Source organism: Phaenicophaeus curvirostris, chromosome 8 (genome assembly GCF_032191515.1).
Source record: "Phaenicophaeus curvirostris isolate KB17595 chromosome 8, BPBGC_Pcur_1.0, whole genome shotgun sequence".
NCBI lineage: Eukaryota > Metazoa > Chordata > Aves > Cuculiformes > Cuculidae > Phaenicophaeus > Phaenicophaeus curvirostris.
The window spans coordinates 19,255,534-19,279,504 of NC_091399.1; the positions used below are offsets into that span (position 1 = coordinate 19,255,534).

Genomic DNA, 23,971 nt, shown 5'->3' on the forward strand with positions numbered 1-23,971 from the left:
CTAACAAGAGTGTTTTAAACTCAAATGCCAGGCAAACATTAAGAGCAAGTGAAACCACAATTTTACATGCTCTCAAAACGAAAAGCCATTCTGCTAAACGAGATTTCTTCCCTCTGAAATAGATATTTTTATGAACTCCTAAATATATGCTAGAAATAAATGAACAGATAAAACTCAGAACTTTTCTTCAGAGAAAATGAATTCTCCCCCCTTCCCTTTTAAACAGTTTTGAAGTTTTCTTCATATATTGTAAAGGAATGATAAAGGAGAATAGATCAACATTCTCCTCACTGATTCCCATCTGCAAACAGGGATCTAAACCAGCCTCCTGTGGCTGAAGGAGCACAACAAATCTGAGAACATCATGTCAGCATTCACTAAGCCAGCTCTAAAACAAAACACTTAATTGCTGTACAAAAGACACGGGTGCTATTTTCTCTCCCTAGCCCAGCAGACAGGGATAAGACAGCTTTTAAAGAGAAGCCACAGACCGTGGTAGGGCAAACCCTTATCCACAGGCAGCAACTCACCCTGAAGACACCAGCCAGTTCTGCTAAAGGCCTCCTGAAAGCAATATGAAGCCTCCTGTCTGTATTAAACATGGATAGTCAAATACCAGCTGCTCCTAGAAAAGCTCCTCCAGAAAATCATCAATGCAGCCACGATAACCCAACCTACTGCACCTCCTGGCCAGGACACAAAGCCTCCCAGTACCTAAACCAAAAAGGTTCAAGACCTTCAGTTTGTACCAAATGCAGCATCCTTGTGTACCTGTATTACCAGAGCACACAAAGTGCATGTAAGCAAAGCCCTTCTTTGGGCTGCATTAATGTCTGATGCCTAACCAAGACTGAATTTGGATATGAAAATGCATCAATTACTGATTTCTCTGGGCTGATACAGGCAGCAAGGAAAGGAAAAGCTGGGCAATATGTGTGGGCAAAGTGCTTTTTTTTTTTTTTGTTCAGAATACCCAGTTATGGGAGATATTTCCTAAGGAGGATGGGTGAACACGGACTCTGCCCACCTTCCACCCTCAGGAAACCTTTTCCGCTCTAGGCAGGACTTCTAGTTCAAACTCTCCTTTTACTATTCTACTACTTGTTCTGCAAAACTTAGCCCATATCTGTGACCCTTGGAAGGGAGAAGTCTCCAAGCCCCTATATGTTTTGTGCAGTTGTAGCTGTCATCAGAGCAACTGTGCAACAGCATAAAATTCAAAGATAGATAGCTTCACTTGGTGGCTTTTCACACCTTGAGTGCTCAGGAGACAATACCCTTGTCCAAGAAGAGGCACAGTACTATAGAGCGATGGTACATATTAATTTCTAAAAGAGGATTTTAATCATGCAACGTCCTCTGCAGTCGCACAGAATTTAATCTCATTGCTGACAGTGGGTAATGGGGGAGCATGTTAAGTGGAAAAGTTGTATTCAAGACCTTCTTGCAGATATGTGCTACAGGCAGCCTCCTGGGAGGAAGAAAATGACCCAAACCGGTCTCTCTCCCTGCTGACCACCCCGGCCCAGGGCCCCGACGTAACCCAGCTGCTCTCACAGCAGAAATGCAGGCGCATTCGTGAAGTTCTGAGCAAGGTTCAAGTTCGTGTATTAATACAGTTAGCATTTATCAAGGCTTACTTTACAAATATTGATTTATTAATCTAAGCAAGACCCAGGGATATATGCACATAGTATTCCCATGTTAGTTATGGAAACCCAGACACACAAAAAACCCCCACTGTCTGACTTGCTCAAGGTCAAACGAGGAACACAGCCCACAGCCAGGATTAGTTTCAGGATCCTGAGCTCCTAGTGCTCTGCCTTGACTATCAGGACATGCTGTCCTTTTCCACACTAGTTCCTCCCTCTTCTTATAAGATCTGTCTTCACCTAAACCTCTGTTTAGTCTCACCTTCATTTAGTAACCTGGGAAGAAAAACTAATGAAGATCCAAAAGCTGAAAGCTGTAAACCCTCAACCGAGTTCCTCCAAGCTGCTAAGAAGACCCACTATGGTTGGGCTGCCACCCACCTTCTGCATGGTTATCTTTAGTCTTGTTCTGCTTCTACCAACAACCACTCGCAGGCAGCTTTACAAGTTCTGGTCAATTAAACAATTAAGTGTTAGAGAAAAACCCCAAAGGAATAAATATAATTTGTTCCACCAGTTTTAATGGACCTTAAAGCCTATATAAATGTTGTACTTGGAATCATGAGTAAATTCTTTTGTAGAAGCTCCTGTGAAACGAAAGTAATCATTACCTAGGAGGGATAAAAATCAATTTCCAACCCCCTGCTAAAATAAAAAATACTTCCATAATATATCTGAACTCAGGGCAACCTAAGTGATGGCCCAACAAAACACAATTCCACAAAATCATTCCAGTTAAATGAATAACAATGCACGTTTTCAAGCAGCACACATCTGATACCTGCTGTCTAAAGAAGTCAAACTACTGAGCAAGTCCCTCTGTATACTCCTGTAACCATCCTTTTGAGGTATTAGACCAGCTTGGGACTGCTAACGGATAAAAATTTCGCATGAGACAACAGTTCTACAAGCTTTAAAACTCTGAGGAACTGGAAAGAAGGACTGTATGCTTCTGCACACGAGAGCACTGCAAGAAGTTGAAGTGTCTGAGTGGTAACTACACCCTGGGCCTGAAGGATCCGATTTTAGCAGGTAAGAAAATCAAAGGACGCTGCAGAACCCTGCAGGAAAATCATGGCAGTGCATTATGCATCCTCCTCCTAAAGTTGATGTCACTGAATGCACGGGATGTTCTTCCCGCTCTCGGTTCACCCGGAACACGGGAAAGTGCTGCTTAGGCAGCCAAAGCCCAGCCCGGAGTCTCAGCAGGGGACAACAGACAAGAGAAAAAAGCATGAAACTTTATCAAACACTGAATTCTTAGTGACAGAATTAAAGCCCCATGCATAGTCCTCATCTTTCTCCAGTGTCCCCCTCATTTTGCTCCTAAAATCCTTGATTTTGCTAACGAAACTTGACCAGGAGAGTTGACTGCCTGAATGTGTCAGACATCGTCTCCTTTAAGTAGTGCATTATTCATAAACACAAAGAAAAGTCTATCTTTTCAAGCAGTGTTTGAAAATTTCCTTGTAAATACTTTTTAAAAATTAAATTCTAATTTCCACTACACAGGCACAGGAGAAAACAAACCAACTAATAGTCTAGCAGAGAAGAAACATTTTGTTCGCTGTTTTCTAGCTTGATCCAAAAGTAAAAAATTAAGAATGTGACTAAATAGGTTAAACTACGTAATTAAGTAAACATGAACAGATATTGTATATCTGATTAGCAAAACGAAGAACTAAATTTACTATCAAGGCTATATTTAGCTGCAAATGACCATATTTTAATGGCTACTAACCAATGAAAATCAACCGTTCCTTAGAAAAATAACCAAGAACTAGATTTAAATTGATTGTTAAATCAATTAAATCAATCCAACCTCTCATTAGAGTCGCTGATAGACGCAAAGCCTTGATGGTGTGCCCACACCGGTAAAACACAAAGCAGTGCCAAGGGTACAGGGACAGCACAGCACCTCCACCCCAAATCCAGAGGCTGCTGAGTCCTAATGCCTGCACAGACCTCTCCCAAACTGAGTGCATCCATCAACATGCGGTGCCCGTAACGTGCTCTATTTTCCTGTATTAACCAACCAAACAGAAAAATGGGTCCTTGCAACAGTTTGACCCATTTTGAGAGTCCGGCGAGGCCAAACTGACTTTTATTTCTTAGAGAAAGAAAAAAAAAGGAAAAATGTGTTTAAATATAAAGCAACCAGTTGCAGCGCTGTGGGATTAGTTGGATGAATCCTTCAGCGGATATAATCAGCTTAATGGCAACAAAGATCACTGCACAGGCAGTGCAGCTGGGACACTCGGCAGCGTTTCACCGAAGGGGAAGGTTTGCACGAGGCTGGAGTGGTCCCTTTTATTTCCAGCCTTTTTTTTCTCTCTCTCTCCCTCTCTCTCTCTCTGTAGAGTCAACATCCCCATCAGCTCCATTAGCATGAAAGAATTAGGGAGGGAAATGGGTAGGGTGGAGCAATTTACGTCTGCGGGTCAGCATACTTGCACGGCGTCATATAATTCAATTAAATGGACAAATAAAGTGGTGCTAGTTGTTTTCCAAACTAAGGTTAATTTTAACTTAATTCCGACACCGCTGTGGGCGAAAGGGCTGCCTGCAGCACAGCTAAATGACCAGCTATCTGTTAAGGAAAGGAACGCTATGGGAGCCCTCCCGCTCTCACCAGCAGGAGACTCCTAGGAGCACCTTTACTTTGAGGTTATTCATAGTTTCCTCATCTTCCCATAAAAAAACAGACTGAAATCACTTGATTCCCCTAATTATAGCCCTATTTGCATCGGCATATCCATTGCTTTATGTTACAACTCATCTCACTGTTAAATTGCAAAAATAATACAGGAGCACATAAGAGATGTAAGGAGGTTTTAGCCAGCCCTGTAAGAAATTAATCATAGAATCATAGAATAACCAGGTTGGAAGAGACCCACCAGGTCATTGAGTCCAACATTATTTTCCAACATTATTTTCTATGCTTCTTAATTTATGACTTTCATCATTAAATCCAGTGATCTACCTCTCACACGTAGTATTGACAGGCAAAAATAACCAACTAAATCCTCATCTATTTACCACTAACTGTTCTGTTTCTGGGTTTTGCTTCCTCCAGGAAACACCCCTGAGATGCAGGAGAAGGTGCTCATGACTGAAAACAGCTGAGGATAAATAAAGAAGACCCACAGACCTGTTACACAGAGGAGACCGATGGATGGACATGGCAAAAGTAGGAACACCTCGGAAACAAGCCATTTGCTATGGTGCTTGCTAAGTTCTGCTGGTAAAACTCAAGCCTGCGCAGTTGCACTTTGGAACAAGAGCTCTGAAGGGGAACTAATTTCTATTTGCAGAATAAAGACCTTTTTCGGTACCACAATGTTTGGAAGCCTTTAAAATATATCAGTGCTTGAAGATCCACAGCACTTTCTTTAAATAACACAAGTGTGCCTCCTCTTCCTCAGCCAGAACTTCCTTTGCTTTCTCCAAAACATCAGTTCAACACCCCGCCGTCACTCTTACCACTGGAAATCCTTGCATTTCAGCAGTTCTGCATGGATATAATTTGTAAAGTGCTAGGCAAAATAAACACACTCTGAAGTGGGAAACGTTATTGACAGACTACCTGGCACTCAGCTTTCAAACCCACCAGGAACGTCAAGAGGCCAGATTTGCACATGTCAACTCCATCAACTTAGGAGGCTTTCAAAGTTTTGCCTTTTGTGGCTCTACAAAATGCATCTGTAGAGCCATTATATGAATTAGTTGGAAAAGGGTGGGGGGGAAGAAGGAGCGGTTAAGAATAGCAATACACCCCTGTGAGGACATTTAGAAGCATCTGGCTCAGAGATATTAAGAAAGGAACGAAAAATTAATCATGCCGGCTGGGAAAAAAACCCTGGCATCAGCACAGCCACCTTGTCATAAGGCAGATATTAATAATGTGAACCTCCAGGGAACGCTCAGACATCTGAAAGATCCACTTGTTGGCTATCAGAGAGCAGGCAGCTTTAACTGATGCCTCTTTGAAACCTTCTGAATCGTACACTAAAACACTGCATAGGATTTTTTTTGCAGCACAACAAAGCCCTCACTGCTGACGCTCAGACCGCATTACTCTCTTCTTCCTAGATGGTATCAAAGAGTGTGCACAAGGGAAGGTAACACACCTTATAACACAGCTTATAACCACGTGTTATTGTCTGCACCAGAATGGAGTGATGCCCAGTGACGGGGTGCAAAAATATCAGATGCTGAAGCTGTGGCTATCAGATAATTAGGCAGTTAGGAAAAGGAAAACACAAGGAAACATTTCCAGGGATACCCCAGCATCTGCGTGGCCAGCAGGGCAAGGGAGGGGATTCTGCCCCTCTATTCCTCTCTTGTGAGACCTCATCTGGAGTCCTGTGTCCAGTTTTGGAATCCTCAACATAAGAAAGAGATGGAGCTGTTGGAATGGGTCTAGAGGAGGCTACAAAGATGATCAGAGGGCTGAAGAATCTCCCATACAAGGATGGGCTGAGAGAGTTGGGGTTGATCAGCCTGGAGAAGGCTCCCAGGAGATCTTATAGCTGGGGAGGGACTGTTCACAAAGGCTTGGAGTGACAGGACGAGGGGAAACGGATATAAACTGGAGAGAGGCATATTTAGGCTAGACATAAGGAGGAATTACTTCACTATGTGGATGATGAGGCACTGGAACGGGTTGCCCAGGGAAGCTGTGGCTGCCCCATCCCTGGAGGTGTTCAAGGCCAGGCTGGATGGGGCTTTGGGCACCCTGATCCAGTGGGAGGTGTCCCTGCCCGCGGCAGGGGGCTGGAACTGGATGATCTCGAAGGTCCCTTCCAACCCAAACTATTCTATGATTCTATGATCTCACTCCAACAGACTTGGAGGGCAGGAGGCCTGATCAGGCGCTAGGCAGTTCATGTTTTGTAGATGTGAAGCTTAGCCACCGGTAGCTCCGAGGGACAGACAAGAGAAACGGAGGCGAAAACTGGCTGAGTATTTTAAAAAGAGAAGAAGCAGAAAGGATCTTGCCAGGATGGAAGACAACGGCAAAACCCACACCTGGCCAAGACACTGCAGCAACAGGGGTATGTCCTGATACCCCATCTCAAATAGATCTCCTCAGGTTAAAGTAGGAGGTAATAATAAACAATAACAATAAACAGAACTTACATTTCCAAGAGAATTTATAACAGAACGTGGCAAAGCCCTCCTTTTTTTTCTACCGTGTTACTTCTCCAGAGCTTCAGAAATCTTTCCTGCCTCACACATTGAAAGAGAACACTATAAAGGAACCACTAAGCTGCTCATATCTGGGAAATGAGGAGTTTTGCTAAAAGCCCACCAGACACCCCCAACATCATCTTATATGCATTTTCTGATCTCTTGGACCATCTTTGACTACCTACAACTCCAGCTTCACAGCACACGCAGCTGATTCACTGAAGTGCAGCACCAGCTACAAACCAAGAGTCTCAAAGACAAAATGATGATTGAAAAGCACCGAGTTGGATGTTTATATGCTATTTGATGATGCAGGAGGTACTCCCATCGGAAGCAACAAGCAGTCATGTCAAATAAGATGGGTTGTGGTTGGCAAATCTAGATGGACAACTCCCCAGTCCAGGAATATTGTTCAGGTATTATCAGTTTAGAAACAGCAGACTCCTACGTTTAAGTGGAAGACGTCCTCCTGGAGCCCAGTGCTGTAGTACTTTTCAGTATCTAGGCACAAGGTTGAAAGCATGGTGCCTCTACAAATGCAGTGCCACTATTAGTGCCGTTGTGTGCTTAAATCAGAAACAATTCTGCAGCTAGATGACTGCGTTTTTAAACCACCCTGTCCCAAGAGGAAACAGTTTCTGCACCGGGTACAGCTGTGATGTGTTCCTATGCAAATGAAGCAATTTTCTCTATGAAAAGTCTCCCATTTCTTCCCCACGGCTGGATTTATCTCATAATGGACTTGATAAAACACAACACTAGCAGGTTTTTTTTTAACTGATCACAGAAAAGGACACGTTCAGACCTAAGAAACATGCCAATAGAAGTCCCATGGACTTAAGCGAGAATTTACACGTTTATCCTTTGTCAGAAGTCCTCAGTAAGGACACCTTACCACCCTTTCAGTCGTCAGTGAGACTACTGCCGTGACCCTCTCTGTCACTGCTCTGTAGCATTGCTTGGAGAAGCAACGAGCCAAGAATACCATTTTTCTGCTGATCTCTGTTTTTGTTCCCTTCCATTCACTCAGCCTTTCCATTCGCACTACCTGTTGCACTGCAACTGATGCCAAGATGATCTTTTTTGGATAAGGATGGTCTTTGCTCTTGCTTGATGCCTTACCTACTAGCTACAACAGACAAAATAAGGCAGAAGAGCTGAGGGCAAAATTAAACCTGCCACGATCTATGTGCAGGTTCACGGCTCTGCCTTGCTCCATGCACCCACTGCCTGTGCCTGTCTGAGGAGAGAACTGGGCAGAGCAGAGAAAACTTGCATTTTTAGTAAATGTTTTAAAAGTTTGGAAAGATTTTTCTTCCCTACTCACGTTAGGCTTTCTTTTCCCCCACGTGAGACAAAACATAGCAATTTCTCTATGATTCTGTACTTATTCAGAGTGCTGTTTCATGTTATAATTTACAGGGGTGCAAGAGGAACACTTGAGCTGATGGGCAAAAAAGAACGAAAAAAAAGATTATTTAGAACAGGTCTAAATCGATAGTTTATACAATCTCCAATTTTCGACTCGATATACATTTATAACCTGTCTTTCCATTGTAGTTTATCCCAAGTGACTAGGCTCCCATAGCTTAGCAAGTTATTTCTCACCAGCTGATGAGCACAAACTGACCAAACTCATGCTTAACTTTTCCATCTTAGAAGTAAAACTGATGACCTGAAGTCACCATAGATCTAAGTTTTTCAGCTGCTGTGAAACATGCAGGTCCAAACTGCCTTCATGGTTTAAATTAACCTCTTTTACTTTGCAATTAGGACTGGAGGTGAGGGTGTGTATGATTACTTCCCATCATTCAAAAAACAAGCACTCGGTTATTAAACTATGAAAAATTGATCATTTGCAATTGCTGAGCCATAACTTTACAAATCTCTTCTGAGTCTGACCACTGGAATTTAAAGTGCAATGCTCAATTTCATACCACTTCAGAAGCCAAATTACCGTGTAATCTGTGAGCACTGCTTGAAAATATCCTGACAATAGCGCCTGGAATAGGGCATCACAGAGCAAGCAACCAGGCAGCTCCTGCAGACCTGGCTTCTGACTCAGATTTCATCTGCACAGTCTGAACGTGATTAAAACTTGAGTTTAAAGGAAAAAAAAAAGAAAAAAGAGCAAATTGAAACTTCCTGCACAGAGGACCCTGCCTCTGGCCAAGTCCAAGCACGAGTCAAGGCTTCTCTGTAGCAGGTTCCAGCCTATCGCTTTCTGAAATACTTTTCTTGTCGTCCTCCTCTGTCGGAGAAAGTCAACCAGTCAAACCCTTTCCTTACTGTTTTGTTCATTAATCACCACCTTGTTTTGAGGGCCATGCTGAAAGGGAGATGTTTCTTATCCCGTCACCAAGCCAGAGAAGGAGAATGCTGACAGACAGAGCTTTTCTCCTCTCTCCCACCATCACCCCTGGCCACAAAGCTCCTCACTAACTGTCCTCGGCCCCTCAGTCAGCAGGAGGGGTGAGGGGGGTTTCTCCAGTGTGCAGCTGCGTGGCAGGGTGGTCTCAGCCTGGAGGTACAGCTCCCCTCTCTGCCACCCCTCCCTATGGCTCCACCGCACAGCCACAGCTCCTGGGGAGTGTTCGTGCCATAGAATCATAGAATAACCAGGTTGGAAGAGACCCACCAGATCATCGAGTCCATAAACCAGCCCTCCCAAACACTCCTGGATAAGAATAAGCTTCAACGTTACTCCCAGTCCTTTCTCTTGCTTCATAAAAACACTGCTGGATGTAAAGGAAGGAAGTTCCAGAGGAAAAAAAAAAAATCAATTAAAAGAAATTTGCAAACCATTGTGATAGAGCATCTCACTTAGAGCAGCCACTTTTTATCCACAGGGCAAGTAATTGCAGTACTATCGCAGCAGTAACATCATGCATCAGAGAAGGTGACAACATTTTTAGGGGTATTTATTGTAAGCATACTAAATTCAAGGCTGTACCCTGCAAATTAATTTTCAAGGGTGACAGAAGTCAGCTGGCTAGAGCTGTTATTGCTAATAGCTAGGAAAGACCCACTTAATCACTTTGCATTTTTATTTGTAGAAGATAAAGAAACATTTCTTTCCTTAATAGTTTCATCTTATTTTATCTGGACTGCAAGATCTGTTTAATTTCATTTGATCAGTTTTCTAAGGGTCTTAGAACTACCATATTTTTATAATCTTGTTATATCCATGAGAAAAAACCTGATTATTTGCCCCACCATTTCCCAATTGGGAAACCGAGACAGAGAGAAATCAAGTGACTCGTTCAAGGTCACGCCAGGATTCTGTAGCGAAACTAGAGAATTAGAAACCTGAACTCAACTCTGAAAATAGCCATAAAGGGAATTTCCTCACCGAATCAACAAGGATTTGTCAGACCATGCCATCTACAGCTGTGTGTTTTAATAAATTACATCACTGTGGATAACCCAGCTTCTCTCTAATAAATAAAACAAGCCTACCCACAGTACCAGACAGAGGGAACCTGAAGTTTAGCAAAAGTACTTGGAATTATATTAATTGCTGGTTCTGAAAATTTCAAATAGCAGCTCTGCTCCACGGTTTGTAAATGGCAAAAAGGCGCTCAGAATGGCAAAGCTAATTTACGAGGTTCCTGCCTCTCAACTTGTACATCTCCATTCTGCATCCATGAGAACGGCTGTCAGCACAGGAGTCTTTCCAGCTCAGTATGTGCCTCCAGCAGTTGGGAAGAGGGAATGTGCAGGGGACAGGGTAGGGTAAGCATACAGTGATCATTTCATGTATTTTCCCAGGGTTTGTCTGAATCTTGCTCACTACGTTCTGTCCACAGGAAGCAAATGTCCTGCAGCGGAAAACAAGAGGTGTTTTCCAGACACAGTTTCAAAAGGGTGTGAGGGCACCGCGACCATTTATACACACGGAAATATGAATAGTTACTCACTATATTAAAACCTGAAAGCTGACCGGATGAGGCGTTTGACCAAAGCTTCTAAAGCTCAACTGTGGAGCCAAAGGAACCTTCTGAATATTTCTGGCAAGTCAGACATGAACAGATGCTTTAGACTCATGCAGTGTTAATGGGAGGAGCAGGTATGTCAAACTAAGTCACTGGCTGTGCCCAAGCTGCGGTTTCCATCTCTCTTCCAAGCTGTGTTGAAGTACATTGGCAGAACAACATCCATCAGGGATGTATCGAATGCTGACCACAGCAGTATTTGTCCTCTGCAAAGAGGATAGGAGCAGAACAGTTGAATCTGCATAAACATCGCATTAATAACAGACCGGGTGAAGATTGCATTTTAATATTGAACTCCAAAGTGCCTCCTTACTCAGAAGTTCAGAGAAGCTCCTTTGGTTGCTAGATTTGACAAATACTTCAGTGCCCTCTCCCAGGGAAGGAGAGTACAAAGCAATGCCATGGGTCTCAGGCTACGACCTCCTGTTTCTTCCCCTGGCTAAGGGGATCAGTGTTGCAGTCAACACCCAAAGTCACCACTGAATGGTGCTTGGGAAACCAGATGCCACCAGCACATCCAGACCTCTACAGATGGAGGGAATGTTTTGGAGGTCGGAGCAGACACACCGATTGCAACTTAGAAGAACAGGCAAGACCACATCTGCCTGGGCTGATTTGCCCAACACTACAAACTTACCTTAATGGATATTTACACTTCCCCCTCCCAACCTTCCTCTCTCCTCTTCTGTAAACACACTATAAATAGAGACTTGGCCAAAAGCCCATCAATCTACCACTCAGCTTCCCCTGATCCTAAAGGTCCTTCTCTGGACAAGCTGTGATTTAGCTCCAAGTTCCTGTAAGTCTGAGCAACTTCTTCCAACCTTCATCAGCACTAATGTGACACACGCCCTTGTGCTACCAATGAAAAACTGTAACTTCAGAAACCAAATCCAAATTTTGGCATGAATCACACGGACTTCTTTATCAGCGTCCTCCTTCTGCAGCTCCCACGAGCCCTTTATGGGTTCTTCAGGGTTTTTGAGGGAACACTGACAAAAGTCACCCTACACTGTACATGCCATAGGACTTTGCCCCAAACAAGACCAAGACCTCTGGCCAGTGTCAGATAATCCGTCACTAGAAGCTACTTGTATCCAAGCCAGATATTTATTGCTATTGATCTGCCTGGTCCCAGCGAAAGACTTTTGTTCTCCCAACCCGGGACTTTGACCTCAATTAAGTTATGAATTTCAATCCGATAGACTGCTCCACTTACCCTGCTGCTCTCCCTGACTGGATTAATTAGAATTAGCTAGGCTGGGAGTCACCCCGAGCGCCTCATGGATCATGTTATTTTAATAATAAATAAAGAGACGGCAGCAGCATACAAGGAAGGATTTTGAAAGATTGTTCATCCAAGAGCATCATTCAGAACCTGCCAATACTAATTTCTCTGAGTTTGATTATCTCATTTACTTCTTTTTATTTCTATTCATTAATTGAGTTTTATCCCCCATTACTTCAGCTCCCCAAATGTGCCCTTCCTATAAAGGAACCAGACACACACTTTGCTGTTACAAAGTTTTATTACTGCAGCTCATCAAAAGTATAGTTAGCAGGAATGGAATAGTCATTAAGTATTTAATAATCTAATAGTGCTGAGAAAATATATATATAATAGGGGAGGGGAAAAGGAAAGGAGAGCAACCAGGCAACCCTATTGCCATAAAGCGTGCACCGAGGGCTCTTTATACAGGTAGTTAATTGGCTGGTGGATAAAACTGAGCATCTTCAAGAAGGTAACATCTAACACTGGAGAAAACGCATATATCCATTAGGATATTTTCTGACATCACAATAAAGCCTTTGGAACGAGCCTAGAATGGGTTCAATACCAAAGAAATTTGATTGGCAAGGGGAAGTTTCCGAACTAGTGAGTCAGGGCCCGATAGCTACATTATCCTTATTACTTCTCTTTCCCTATAAAAGCAATTACATACTTGAAGACGTCGGGTTGCCCAGGATGGTACTGAAATGGATTGGCTCGGCCAGCCATGTCACAGACATACTACGGAGTTATTGACCCATAAACGAACACTTATTTGTCACGCTCATTTTAATGATTAATTGGCTGGAACAGCAGAAACGGATTTTGATGATGGAAGTTACCAATTCTTCCAGTGCTGGTATCCAGCTTGCAGATAGCCAACTCGTAACCTGAGAAGAAACACGACGCACAACTTCAACGCACCTTCCACCTTCATGTGAAGTACAGGTCTCCACTTCACAAGAGACTCTTGTCAGGACAGGGTGATTTACTCCTGCCAAGCTAAGACTTATCGTAAGAGGGCGGAAGACCCACTTCAACACAGGATGTCTACATTGGGACAGCCAACTGGTGGTCTCTTAGATAAACTAGAAAGTTACTCCAGGATAGGATTTACTTATTTTGTTGCAAAAGGGAGCAATTGAGCAGTCCGTCTGTGAGTCGCAGAGGGAAGATGGCAACAGTCTTTGCTTCCCTGCGCAGGCAAGCACCGCCAAGACTTCTGCTGCCCCAGCGGGGATGCCCCAGCGGGGATGCCTGCTATTGGAACAGGTCCAGAGACCACGAAGATGATCAGAGGAATGAAGCGCCTCTGCTACAAGGACAGGCTGAGAGAGTTGGGCTTGTTCAGCCTGGAGAAGGCTCTGGGGAGACCCTAGAGCAGCTTCCAGTACTGAAAGGGGCTCCAGGAAAGCCGGGGAGGGACTTTTTACAAGGGCATGGAGTGACAGGATGAGGGAGAATGGCTTTAAATTAGAACGGAGAGGATTTAGATTAGACATGAGGAAGAAACTCTTCATGATGAGGGTGGGGAGGCACTGGCACAGGTTGCCCAGAAAAGTCGTGGCTGCCCCATCCCTGGAGGTGTTCAAGGCCAGGTTGGATGGGCCTTGGGCAGCCTGATCCAGTAGGAGGTGTCCCTGCCCATGGCAGGGGCTTAAGGACTGGATGAGCTTTATGGTCCCTTCCAACCTAAACCATTCTATGATTTCCAAAAGCCTTTTAATACACCCTCTCACCAAAGACTATTAAATGATGCTGTCATAGAGTAAGAGGAAAGGTCTTTGCAATGCTTTATAGCTCATTACAAAAGTAAAGACTGACTAGGAATAGACAACCAGCATGCACGAGCGATCACTGGAGTCTCTGAGGGATCTGTGCGAGGACTTGGGTTGTTCAACCCACACAAAAGAAAAGGGGAAAAAGGCTGAGAGCGAAGCATCCAAGTCTCTTAAATCAAAAGCATTGTAAAAATGCTACAAAACCATCTCAGAGTGGCAGGGTGAAAAAACTGCAGATGAAATTCAATGCTAATAAACAGCAAGTAATGCACACGTGGAAAAGCAGTCTTTAGTCTAAATCCACACTGATGGGCTCCAAACTAGCTATTACCTCTGCGGAAACAGACGATGAGTTATTATAGACAGCTCGGTTATAACACCAGGACAGTATTCGAAGGGAGTTAATAAAAGGCAAACAACAAGGAGGCATTCAGGGAAAAAGCATAAATAAGAAACCTCATTAGATTACTTCATTAAACCTTCTGTTGCATTTACAGCTTGGGCACCAAGAGAAGTGCTACTCCCTTCACCTGAAAGGAAACATAGAAGAACTAGAATGACAAGGAACAAAGTTACTGAGCAGCTGCTGAACAGGGTAGAATTAAATAGATTAAACTCCTCGGTCTGAAAAAGAAGTGATCAAGGGGAATCAAGGAAGCCAATAAAGTCATAAGCAGACCAGAGAAGGTAACTGGGGGAACAATTACTGTTTCTCATTATGCTAGAACAATGGGCTCACGTGAATTGACCGTGGCAAGTGCAAAGCAAATGCACAGTTAAACTACAGAACTCCCTTGGCATAAAAGGTTTGGAAACCAAAGAGGGATGAGAGAAATTTATCAAAGCAAAATCCAGGAGTGCAAAGATAATACCAATGGTTCAGGAAGCCTCCAAGCCACAGACTCTGGGAAAATCATCACTGTATGCTTACCCTACCCTGTCCTTACCTATGCTTACCTCTTCCCTGCCACTGGAGGCACATACCGAGCTGGAAAGACTCCTGTGCTGACAGCTGTTCTCATGGATGCAGAATGGAGATGTACAAGTTGAGAGGCAGGAACCTCGTAAATTAGCTTTGCCATTCTGAGCGCCTTTTTGCCACTTACAAACCATGGAGCCAAGAAACAGCTATGATCATTAAAATCTGATTTAAAATCTAAACAAAATAAGCATAAAGAGTTATTGCCCTGACATTTAAAGTGTTAGAACAATCTTCTTTAGGGAAACTAACAAAAGTACATTGCACCAAAGACTGCAAATTCAAGATGTCCCAATGATGCACTCAGAACTTGGTTTTTTTTTCGCTTGTTTTGTTGTGTGCGAGTTTGTTTAGTTCTGTGTTTTTAGAGCAAACTGAAAGAGACAACTGCTGACAACAGATGAATACAAAATTCCATTTGGACAGTAAAATCAGTCTTTCTCATATTGAAAAGTCCTCAGGGAGAAGCTGAAAGGCAGGATTTAACTCCTTCAAAAGGCAGAAAGCTTTTTCAAGAGACTGAATGCAAAAAAAGATGTTCTAGGAACCATCTCTCCTGAGCAAAGAGTAGCTGATTGATTGGCAAGGGTTGTTCCTCGGGTAGAGCAGTGACGCCAAGGCTATAGGAAATCATAGAATCATAGAGATCACAGCCTTTACACCACAAACTACCTGTGCTGCTTAGGCATGGGCACGGACATGGGCACGAGGCTTCCTGATGCAGAGGGTGGTCACGCTCCCTGAGCTAAAACAACGTGCCTCCTGCTCAGCTGCATTCGTCCTGCAGCAGCACTGGGGGCGGAAAGTGCCTCCCTCTGTGCAGAAACGCTGCCCTGGGTACAAGGGGATGCCCACGGCCACACAGTGCTGTTCTCTTCAGTCCCCAGCTTTAAACCCTGCATTTCGATAACCCTGAAAACAGCTTTCAATTTTGAAGGCAAAGCAACAGAGATCACTGCTATCTTTTTTCAAAACCAGGCCTTGGATTTCACTTTTCAAACACTGGTTTTGCATGTAGAGGTTGAAAGGACTGTGTGGAATTGCTGCTGGATCAACACAGAAGCCTGCAGTTGCTTTCTGGGCTGGTGAGCCTGCTTTGCAGGCAATGCCGCACGTGTACTGCCTGAGCAAGGGTGCCAACCGCTTTGCTGCACCAGCAATGAAGCAATGATTCATGTGTCTACGGGGAACAGAGGAAACAAAGAGTGTACATGTCAAGCAGGAAGATGGGAAGAAACAATGCAAAAAAGCCCAGCCTCCACAAGCAGAAGGAAACATCTTGTCGTCTGCACAACATACAGTTTGTGTTGATGAGGCTTGAGGTGTCTTTAGAAGCTGAAGAGCAAACCAGGGATAAATCTCTGCATCTCCCAGCATATATTTAGAGCTGCAAATATTTTGCAAATGTTTCTGCTGAAAGGGACTTTTCTCCCAGTAGGTAAAATCAGCATCTGCTGAGTGGTGACCATTTAACATTCAACCTGCTGCCAATCTACATTCCACAGAGACCTGCAGGAGAGACATGGAGCTGTGCCACATCTAATAACTGTGTGACTGGCACCATGTCAATGCTTTAATGTAGAAAGCTACCCTCTGTCACTAAGCAGATCTCTCCTTTCTCTTGGCTAATGGCTTTCATACCCATTGGCAAGGATGTCAAGACTGAAGGGGTATGAGCCTGCAGAGTCTACTGAGATCCGCTTAGCAAAGCTGACTACGGAAACACTGAGACAGAGATGGGGGGCTACAAAGAAAGAGGGAAATAATTCTGCTCTCATTGCTTTGCTTTTCATCTTTGTTTACTGTCTTTCTCCGCTGGCCACCATACCCTCCCACGGCAGCAACGATCAGTCTGGCACTACCTGCACATCCTTTGCTTGCTGTGAGTGTAGACACGGCAAACCCTCTGCAGCAATCATCTGATCCAGGACAGGGTCCCTCCTGGCTTTATGAGCCAGGCTTTTAGTATCTTTAGGGGGAAATTTATACTAGGGACATTAACTGCAAGGGCACAAGGCTCAGACATTCTCCTTTTTAATCTCAGCCAGGTTTAGAGAACGGTCATAACAACAGAGTACTTTGGGAGCTGGCATCCTACCGACAAGTGTGCTTGCCCAGAGCAGCTTGCAGCAAAGGTGATGGGCTGCACGGGCACACACACATACTCCTGGGGAGGGGAAAAGCTGTGCAGGTACAGCTCCTGGCCTTTGGTTCTCGGTCAGAACAATCAAGATGACCACACTGATCCCCTCAACATTTTCTCTACAGATAGAGAAAAATAAGGGCATGAACTACATTTGGTGCAGGAGGCAGGGAAGGGATGCTGAGACCAGCTCCATTTTTAAATGTCCATGCAATGCCTCCAACCTGAGGCCATGCAGAGACTGAAGCAGTTTGTATTCTTGTTGTGACATCCGAATGAACAAGACTGAGAAGAATAAAGCAGACAGTGACAAGCAGCAAGCATGTCTGATGCTTCCTTGCTTCTTTCTGTCCTGTACAGACACGATCCTTTCAGAGTCCGGCAGGGAAACAGAAAAAACACACAAATAAAACAAAGCCAACAGACAACTAATCTTAGCAATCTTCGACATATCTGTAATTTCTACTTCATTTTTAGCTAATGGTGGAAATTAGTCTTTGGATAGTTGATAAAAATCAACCTGTCTCTGCTGGGTTAGTACCACGATCTGTGGCCCAGCAACTACTTCTAATACAATTGATTTTCCTCTTTGGCAACCAATAGGCCAGTCAATAATAATGTTGTTTGAGAAGGATTGAGTCACGAGGGAGATGAACCCTCCCTGCCATTTATTATGTTTGTATTGTCTTCATTTGAAAAGGTTTTATCTTTTTTTTTTTTTTTTCCAATGAGGACGTGAGTGAAGGTTTTACAAGGGGACGGCTGCTCCGCGTCCCGGTCCCCAGAAGCCTGTTAGCATGTGAAGAGGAGAGCGGCTGTCTGCTAAAGGTGTGTGGCAGGGGACTGGAAGACAACCACACTCCTCCTGCTACTCTCGATCTCTTAAGGGAAGAAACTGAAGAAAAAGAAAACCAGCTAACTCAAAATCCCATCCTAACACGCATGACTTCAGGCAGCTGCACAGCCGTGCGTGAACTGTACAAGATACAGCAACCAACACTCTCTGCAGGCAGCACGGACACTGGATGCTTTTCGCTGAAATTACTGGTGTAGAAGAATGAATAAACTAAAATCTACACATGCTTGCAACAGATTTCCTAACCTGATGATTTTCAGCTTTGGTTCTCAAGTGCTCTTCTCAAACCTCTGCAGGTCCATGAGTGACCACTGAGAACTTGCCGATAAGCAGTTTAAAGTCTCAGTGATCTGCACCTTCACTAGGAAAGTGAAAAGTCAACAAATAAAAGCTGAAGATCATTTGTGGCATTTTTCATCCCTGTAGTCATAATCATAGCACAATTTTAGCATACACAAATGACTACCATAACATTGCTGAGCTGATTAATAGAACTGCACAATGATGTAGCTTAAAAATCATAAAATATTTAAACACAATTTTAACTCAGCTGTTCCACCTCACAGATACATACACAGCCTTGAACTACCCTGTGTGTCAAGTGATACTGTTCCACTTACAGCTAACAATATTTATTTTAAGACTTGTTCACATGGCCAGATAGGCTTGAAAACCCCTTTCCAAGTAAGCTGATGAGCTGCAGTGGCCCACGCATTCCCAAGGGCATGCCCTGAATGCACAGATTATTATTTTGGAGTAAAGAGTACCCACAAATGGAACAAAGTGCTGCCACAGCAAGTCTGAGAGGAGAGTCCATGGTCTACTGTTCTGACGTTACTAGTGAGAGATGCTATTCGTCCTTCTCTCTCACTGGACGATTACTGTACCACGATGCCCTTCATCTTTCTTAAAACAGCACTAGTAATTTGTGTACCTGTAACTCTCCCTGTGTAGGAAGAGCAACCACGTGGCGTCTGCGTCAGAACACAGAATCCACCTTTTCATGCTGCCTCACTCATCCTGCTCTTGCAGGAGGAGGTGACCAGACTTGGACCTTGCCCAAGAGCACTCTCCCACCTAACAGCACTGGAGCAGAACTTCCCTCTAAGCACACTAAAGCAGCTCCTCTGAAAGCTAGTTGAGCAGCACCTCCCATCCAGGAGCAGAGCCCAGTTCTGCGGTCTCCTCCACGTTCGCCCCACACCACCAGATACAACTGAGGACAAATAAAATCGCTGACCAGGCCAGCTGGCTGCTCCTGGCATGGGGAGCACCGAGGTTGCCATAGAACAGCTGCAGGGGAGCGTGATGCCTGGGTGCTATTCTGCATGGCTGGCATCTCGTGTCTCCCCTGACCCTAGCAAACCTCATTTCCAAGGCTGGAGAAAACACTGCAAAGGAAAGCTCTCCCTGTGGGGTGAAAAGGTCGTCCTTGGTTACTCATCCTCTGCAAGCAAAACTTATTCATGTCTTCATGTATTTTAAAGTTAGAAATGGGTATTATAACCACACTGCTGAGTTCCTTCATAACTGCTGGGAATATGCTCCCCATCCTTTTCACATCTTCACTCAGTAAAAAGCCTACTTTTCAGGCGAACGTTTCAGGCAAAGGTTTCCAGTGGAAGGTAGCTGTTTTCAGACTGAGCCCCAACCTCTGGGTATTTCCAGCAGAGCTCCAAAATACCATCTTGCCACCCACTTTGAAATGGCCTCTGGCTCTGAAGATTTAGGTAATTCAATTACATAAACGCCCCTTTTCAACAAAGGAGAGAAGCCTGTTGCCTTTCTGCAACCCCTCGCCCATGGCAATTGCTCACCACCTCTTTTCAAATGCGCTATTAGAGCTAATTATGAACAATCAATGGCCACAGCTTTTCAGTGACATTAGTGAACCTCCCTTCTGAAACCCAGGGTACCACTGTTCAAAACAAAAAGTACAGGCACTGGATCGCTGCAGTGCAGGAGTGGGAGGTTATTCCCAGAACTGAAGCGCTTCCGAGCATGTGACGGGAATGAGGGGAGGCAGGCGATCTCTCCTTCTCCTCCCAAGCTGTTTAACAACAGAGCAATAGCTCGAGACTTGCAGAACCTCTTGATCCAGAGGCTGCAAGTGTTTCAACTTTGTATAAAGATAGAACCAAAGATAGAACAAAGACAATCAAAATAAGGCAACAGAAAGCGAACAAGGTGCACTGACAGGGACAGTGAACGGGTAGGAATCGCTCCAGGTCTCCTAGCAGAACATCGCTGTCACTGCCCGCTTAGAGCAGCTGAATCCTTTAGCATGCTCCAAGACAGCCAAGCTGGAAGAGCATTTATTAAAAAGGTAATAGAAGAGAGCATAAATCTGTCGTGCTGTGTGACTAACTTTTTAGAAGCATACTAAAACACAGGCAATTTAAAAAAAAATCGGTCTATAACATTTCTCTGCTTTCCTACCTGCTCATAACCCTCATAATCCCTCATTTATTCTTTATCTCTCCTGCTGCCTGCTGGTAGGTACTGCAGCAAAATCGAATGAGACAGGAAAACCCCTGAAAACCCGTGTGGCAGGAGGAAATCGCAGCGGGTGTTTGCACGCCAGGCTCTGGCAGAGGGGCTGCGTGTGGCCCACGAAGGAAACCTCTTCGGAGAGTGCATCATTCTGAAATAACAACACCACTGATCCAAGTCACTAGAGATTCCCTGACACTTAACTCACCGTTCTTTATAGCCTACACATTAACTGATGGTGCGCTTGGCAATGTATAACTGCAGGCGCTGTGGTGTTTATGACCTGTTAGGAAGGAAGAGTTTTTCCCTCTCCTTTTTTCTTCTGTTTGCTCTTAAAATTCCTTCTGCTCTTGCCTTGGATGTGCATTCTTACAGGGTAAAGGTCAAAATGAAAAAAAGAGAAATACACATTAGGTCACAAAGTCTTGAAATGTTATTGCAATTTATATATGGCCGAGAATAAAAATGCGTCTGCCTTCTCTGGGAACACACCTACGTGCAAACAGAGACCTTTATAAAAAATTCTCCTTTATTACCTTGGTGGGGGGAAAAAAATTCAAAGATTGATTTTCTTTTTATGGCTATTATTAACCTTTTGTTACCGGCCAAAAATAATCTGGTTAGAAAATGTGCAATACATCAAAAAGAAAAAAAAGAGAAGAAGAATTTAACAGAAAATTAATGTTCAGGGAAAAAAATAAGATGTCTCTCCCTTCAGCCTTTTCTTCTAGGAGTCAGACTTTACCTCCAAAGAAATGAGACAAGCGTCAAAGAGCTGTGACTTTTCAGACTGCTGCAGTCCAGCAGCCCAGACAGAACCATCTCCCAGGCTGCTGGGGCAAAACAGACAGGTGAGTGTCTGATCCAAGTCCACCCCAATTTCAAGGCAGAGCTGTTCCCGCACGTATCTGACACGTCTCTCACCAGCTCTGACTGAAAGGTGACAGTCTTGGCTGACAGTGGGGCACACAAAGCCCCCCATTAGTACTGGCTCTACTGTCCCTCTTCTATAAACTCCTATAAAATCTATTACAATGGAAATTCTGAAGGCATAAGCACTAAGGTCCGTGTCTCACCAGTTACTGTGGAGCCACACTTCCTAATACCCATCCCACCCGCAATTCTACCCGTGCAAGGGTGAGAAATACCATTTTACAACTATTTCATGCATGTATAAATACCAACACAGCTCTCTGTAGCCTGCGAACTCTACGGGTCTGCTGAGAAGCCTGCAGGTTGCAACTGTGCTCAGGGTTCACCTCTTACAAATTCCCGAAGCATCTATTGCAAGGCTGCTTAAGATCTCACTGATCAGAGCTAGCAAATTCGTCAGCAGGGGTGTATCTGTGTCCAAACTGGGCAGAAGAACAAAGCCAATAAGTGCCATGCTGGTAAAGAGCAGTCAATCATAATTTGACAGAAATACGTTGGACAATTATTTCCAAAGACGATCGCATTTACACAGGTCAGCCCTTAATTACAACAAGCTGACAAAAGCAGGATTGCAGACTCATGAGTACAGGCAGGCTCAAGCTGGCTGGCTGGAAGGAACCACGTGCAAAGCGGATGCTGAACCAGTGCAGTTCACAGGCTGGTCTATTAAGGAACCCCAAACCAGCTGCTTTATGTTCAGTTAAGCCTAATTGTGCTAGAAACAGTTAACGCCAAGGTGTGGGAATGGAAATGGCATCATGCGTTTGACTTTGCCCTCAGTCAGCGCTGTAGCTGTCACATTCCCTCCACGCTGTGACCTGAAGCACCACCTCCCCTGTTGGGTGCTCTGCCAAAACCAGGCGCTTATTGGATGCTTTTCTTTCAGGTGAAGTGGGATTCTCTCTCCATCAGTCCACAAAGTTTTGCTGAGAGTGTAGCATTACAAAAAATATGCTGCAGAAAGCACTTTTTGTAGGAAGCTACCAAACATCTCGTACACAGGAAATCCTCATGCCATCAGTACCACTAGTCACATTGGAAGCCACAGCCAGGTGATCAAAAAAACTTTACTGCAAGGAGAAGTTTCAGGCCCCTTTCAACTATATATTTAATGCAACCAAATTCCGTTATTTTTCATAGATTACCTTTTTGGATGTTCTTCTCTGTGGTACGTGTCTTCAGAGAACTTGCTATGGAGTTTTGGAAGAATTCAGCTTCATGCAAAACATTTACTCAGGAGGCTATGTAACACATCAATCAAATTCAACTTTTTATTCCTTTCTTACCTGGCTGTTAACGTCAGCTGCGTGCTGTAACAGTACTGAAACCAGCTCCTTGTGTCCTCTGTCGCACGCCCAGTGGAGCAGAGCCCGGCCCTGCAACATTCAGGAGAAAATTAACCGAGCCAGGCAAAAAAAAGCACAAAGAATCACAGTCTTGCTATGAAGCAGTGAATATCAATAACAAAATTAACACACTTTAAAAGAAACCTACACTTAGCATGTAACATACCATTTATTCTGATTTGGACTTCCAGAATAATGCTAGAAATGTTAAAAGTGACACATAGTTGAAGTTTGCATTAACTCAGCACCAAACCCACAAGCCAGCAAAAATTTAGAGAAGAAAAAGCAGCAAAGCATGGAAAACGGGTCAAAATACGATTTGTTTTCCTATACAGATTTGTGATTGACATCTCTGACTTTTCTGCGAGCAAGGACTTAAAGAGTAAGGGTAAGATTTTCAGTGCTGCCCAAGCCACTCGAATGCCAAGTCCCCAGAAGCTTATTCCTCTGGCAGGTCTGAAACAACCCACGGGTCCTGTCTCTGTTGCAACAGAAGATTAAAACTGGGTATCTGTGCAGGCATCACCCACCACTGTACCCCTCTCAGGTCTGCAACACAGAAGATTTTATGTATTGGCAGTCCTAAGAGAAACACAGCTCAAAGTAGTTTGAGACAGAAGGTTTTCTTCTTTGTTTACACTTTGTAAAGTAGACTTACTGTTAGCATTGGTCTCTCCTGACTTAGGACACAGCATGTGGCTCACCTGCAGGGGACTCCTTGGAAATCACCCTGCAGATAAGCAAGAGATCAGCCTCCAAGTTGTGATGCCATCAGAATGACCAGTGTTTTCCAGTGTGCTACAAACAGCCCTTCACAGATAAAATCAGTTAAATTAGCCCATGCCTGGTTATAAATCTCTCAACAGAGCAGTGGGGAACAAGGTGAGCAACTCATTTATCTGCTAATGGGAATTGTGAGCCAAATTTCCTGACCATGGTGCCAGAACAGCAGAAGCACCTGCAACCGAAGCTCAGGCTGCTTCTGCTGGGTGTCTTTGGGCAGGGTGGCAAAGGTAGGACATGATTTTGACTAAGGAAACGCAATCTCAGACACTGGGCATTAAGCTTTTTAACACACTTTTTGACCCAGTGAGTAATTAATTTTTGTAGCACACAATTTCACTGTTACACTAATTAACCTTGAACCGGAATGAATTTTCTGACAATGACTTTCTATGGAAGCACTGACATCCGCAGGCCATTTAATGATTAATATTCTTGTACTCAAACCCACTATCAAAGTCTAAAAGGGGGAAAGAGTACAATTTAAAATAACTGGTGAACATGGAAAGATCTTCAATTCATGTTTAGCATCCTTAACTCATCTCCA

The 23,971-nt window shown here is 44.0% G+C and overlaps 1 protein-coding gene across 1 annotated transcript in view; it reads right to left on the reverse strand.

Moving 5' to 3' along the window:
- Positions 1 to 23,971, reverse strand: part of ACBD6 (acyl-CoA binding domain containing 6) — a 90,518-nt gene that overhangs the window by 20,057 nt on the left and 46,490 nt on the right. The window contains exon 6 of the mRNA XM_069862693.1: positions 22,582 to 22,671. Within this exon, the coding sequence (XP_069718794.1) occupies positions 22,582 to 22,671 (90 nt within the window). The remainder of the gene's footprint in view (positions 1 to 22,581; positions 22,672 to 23,971) is intronic.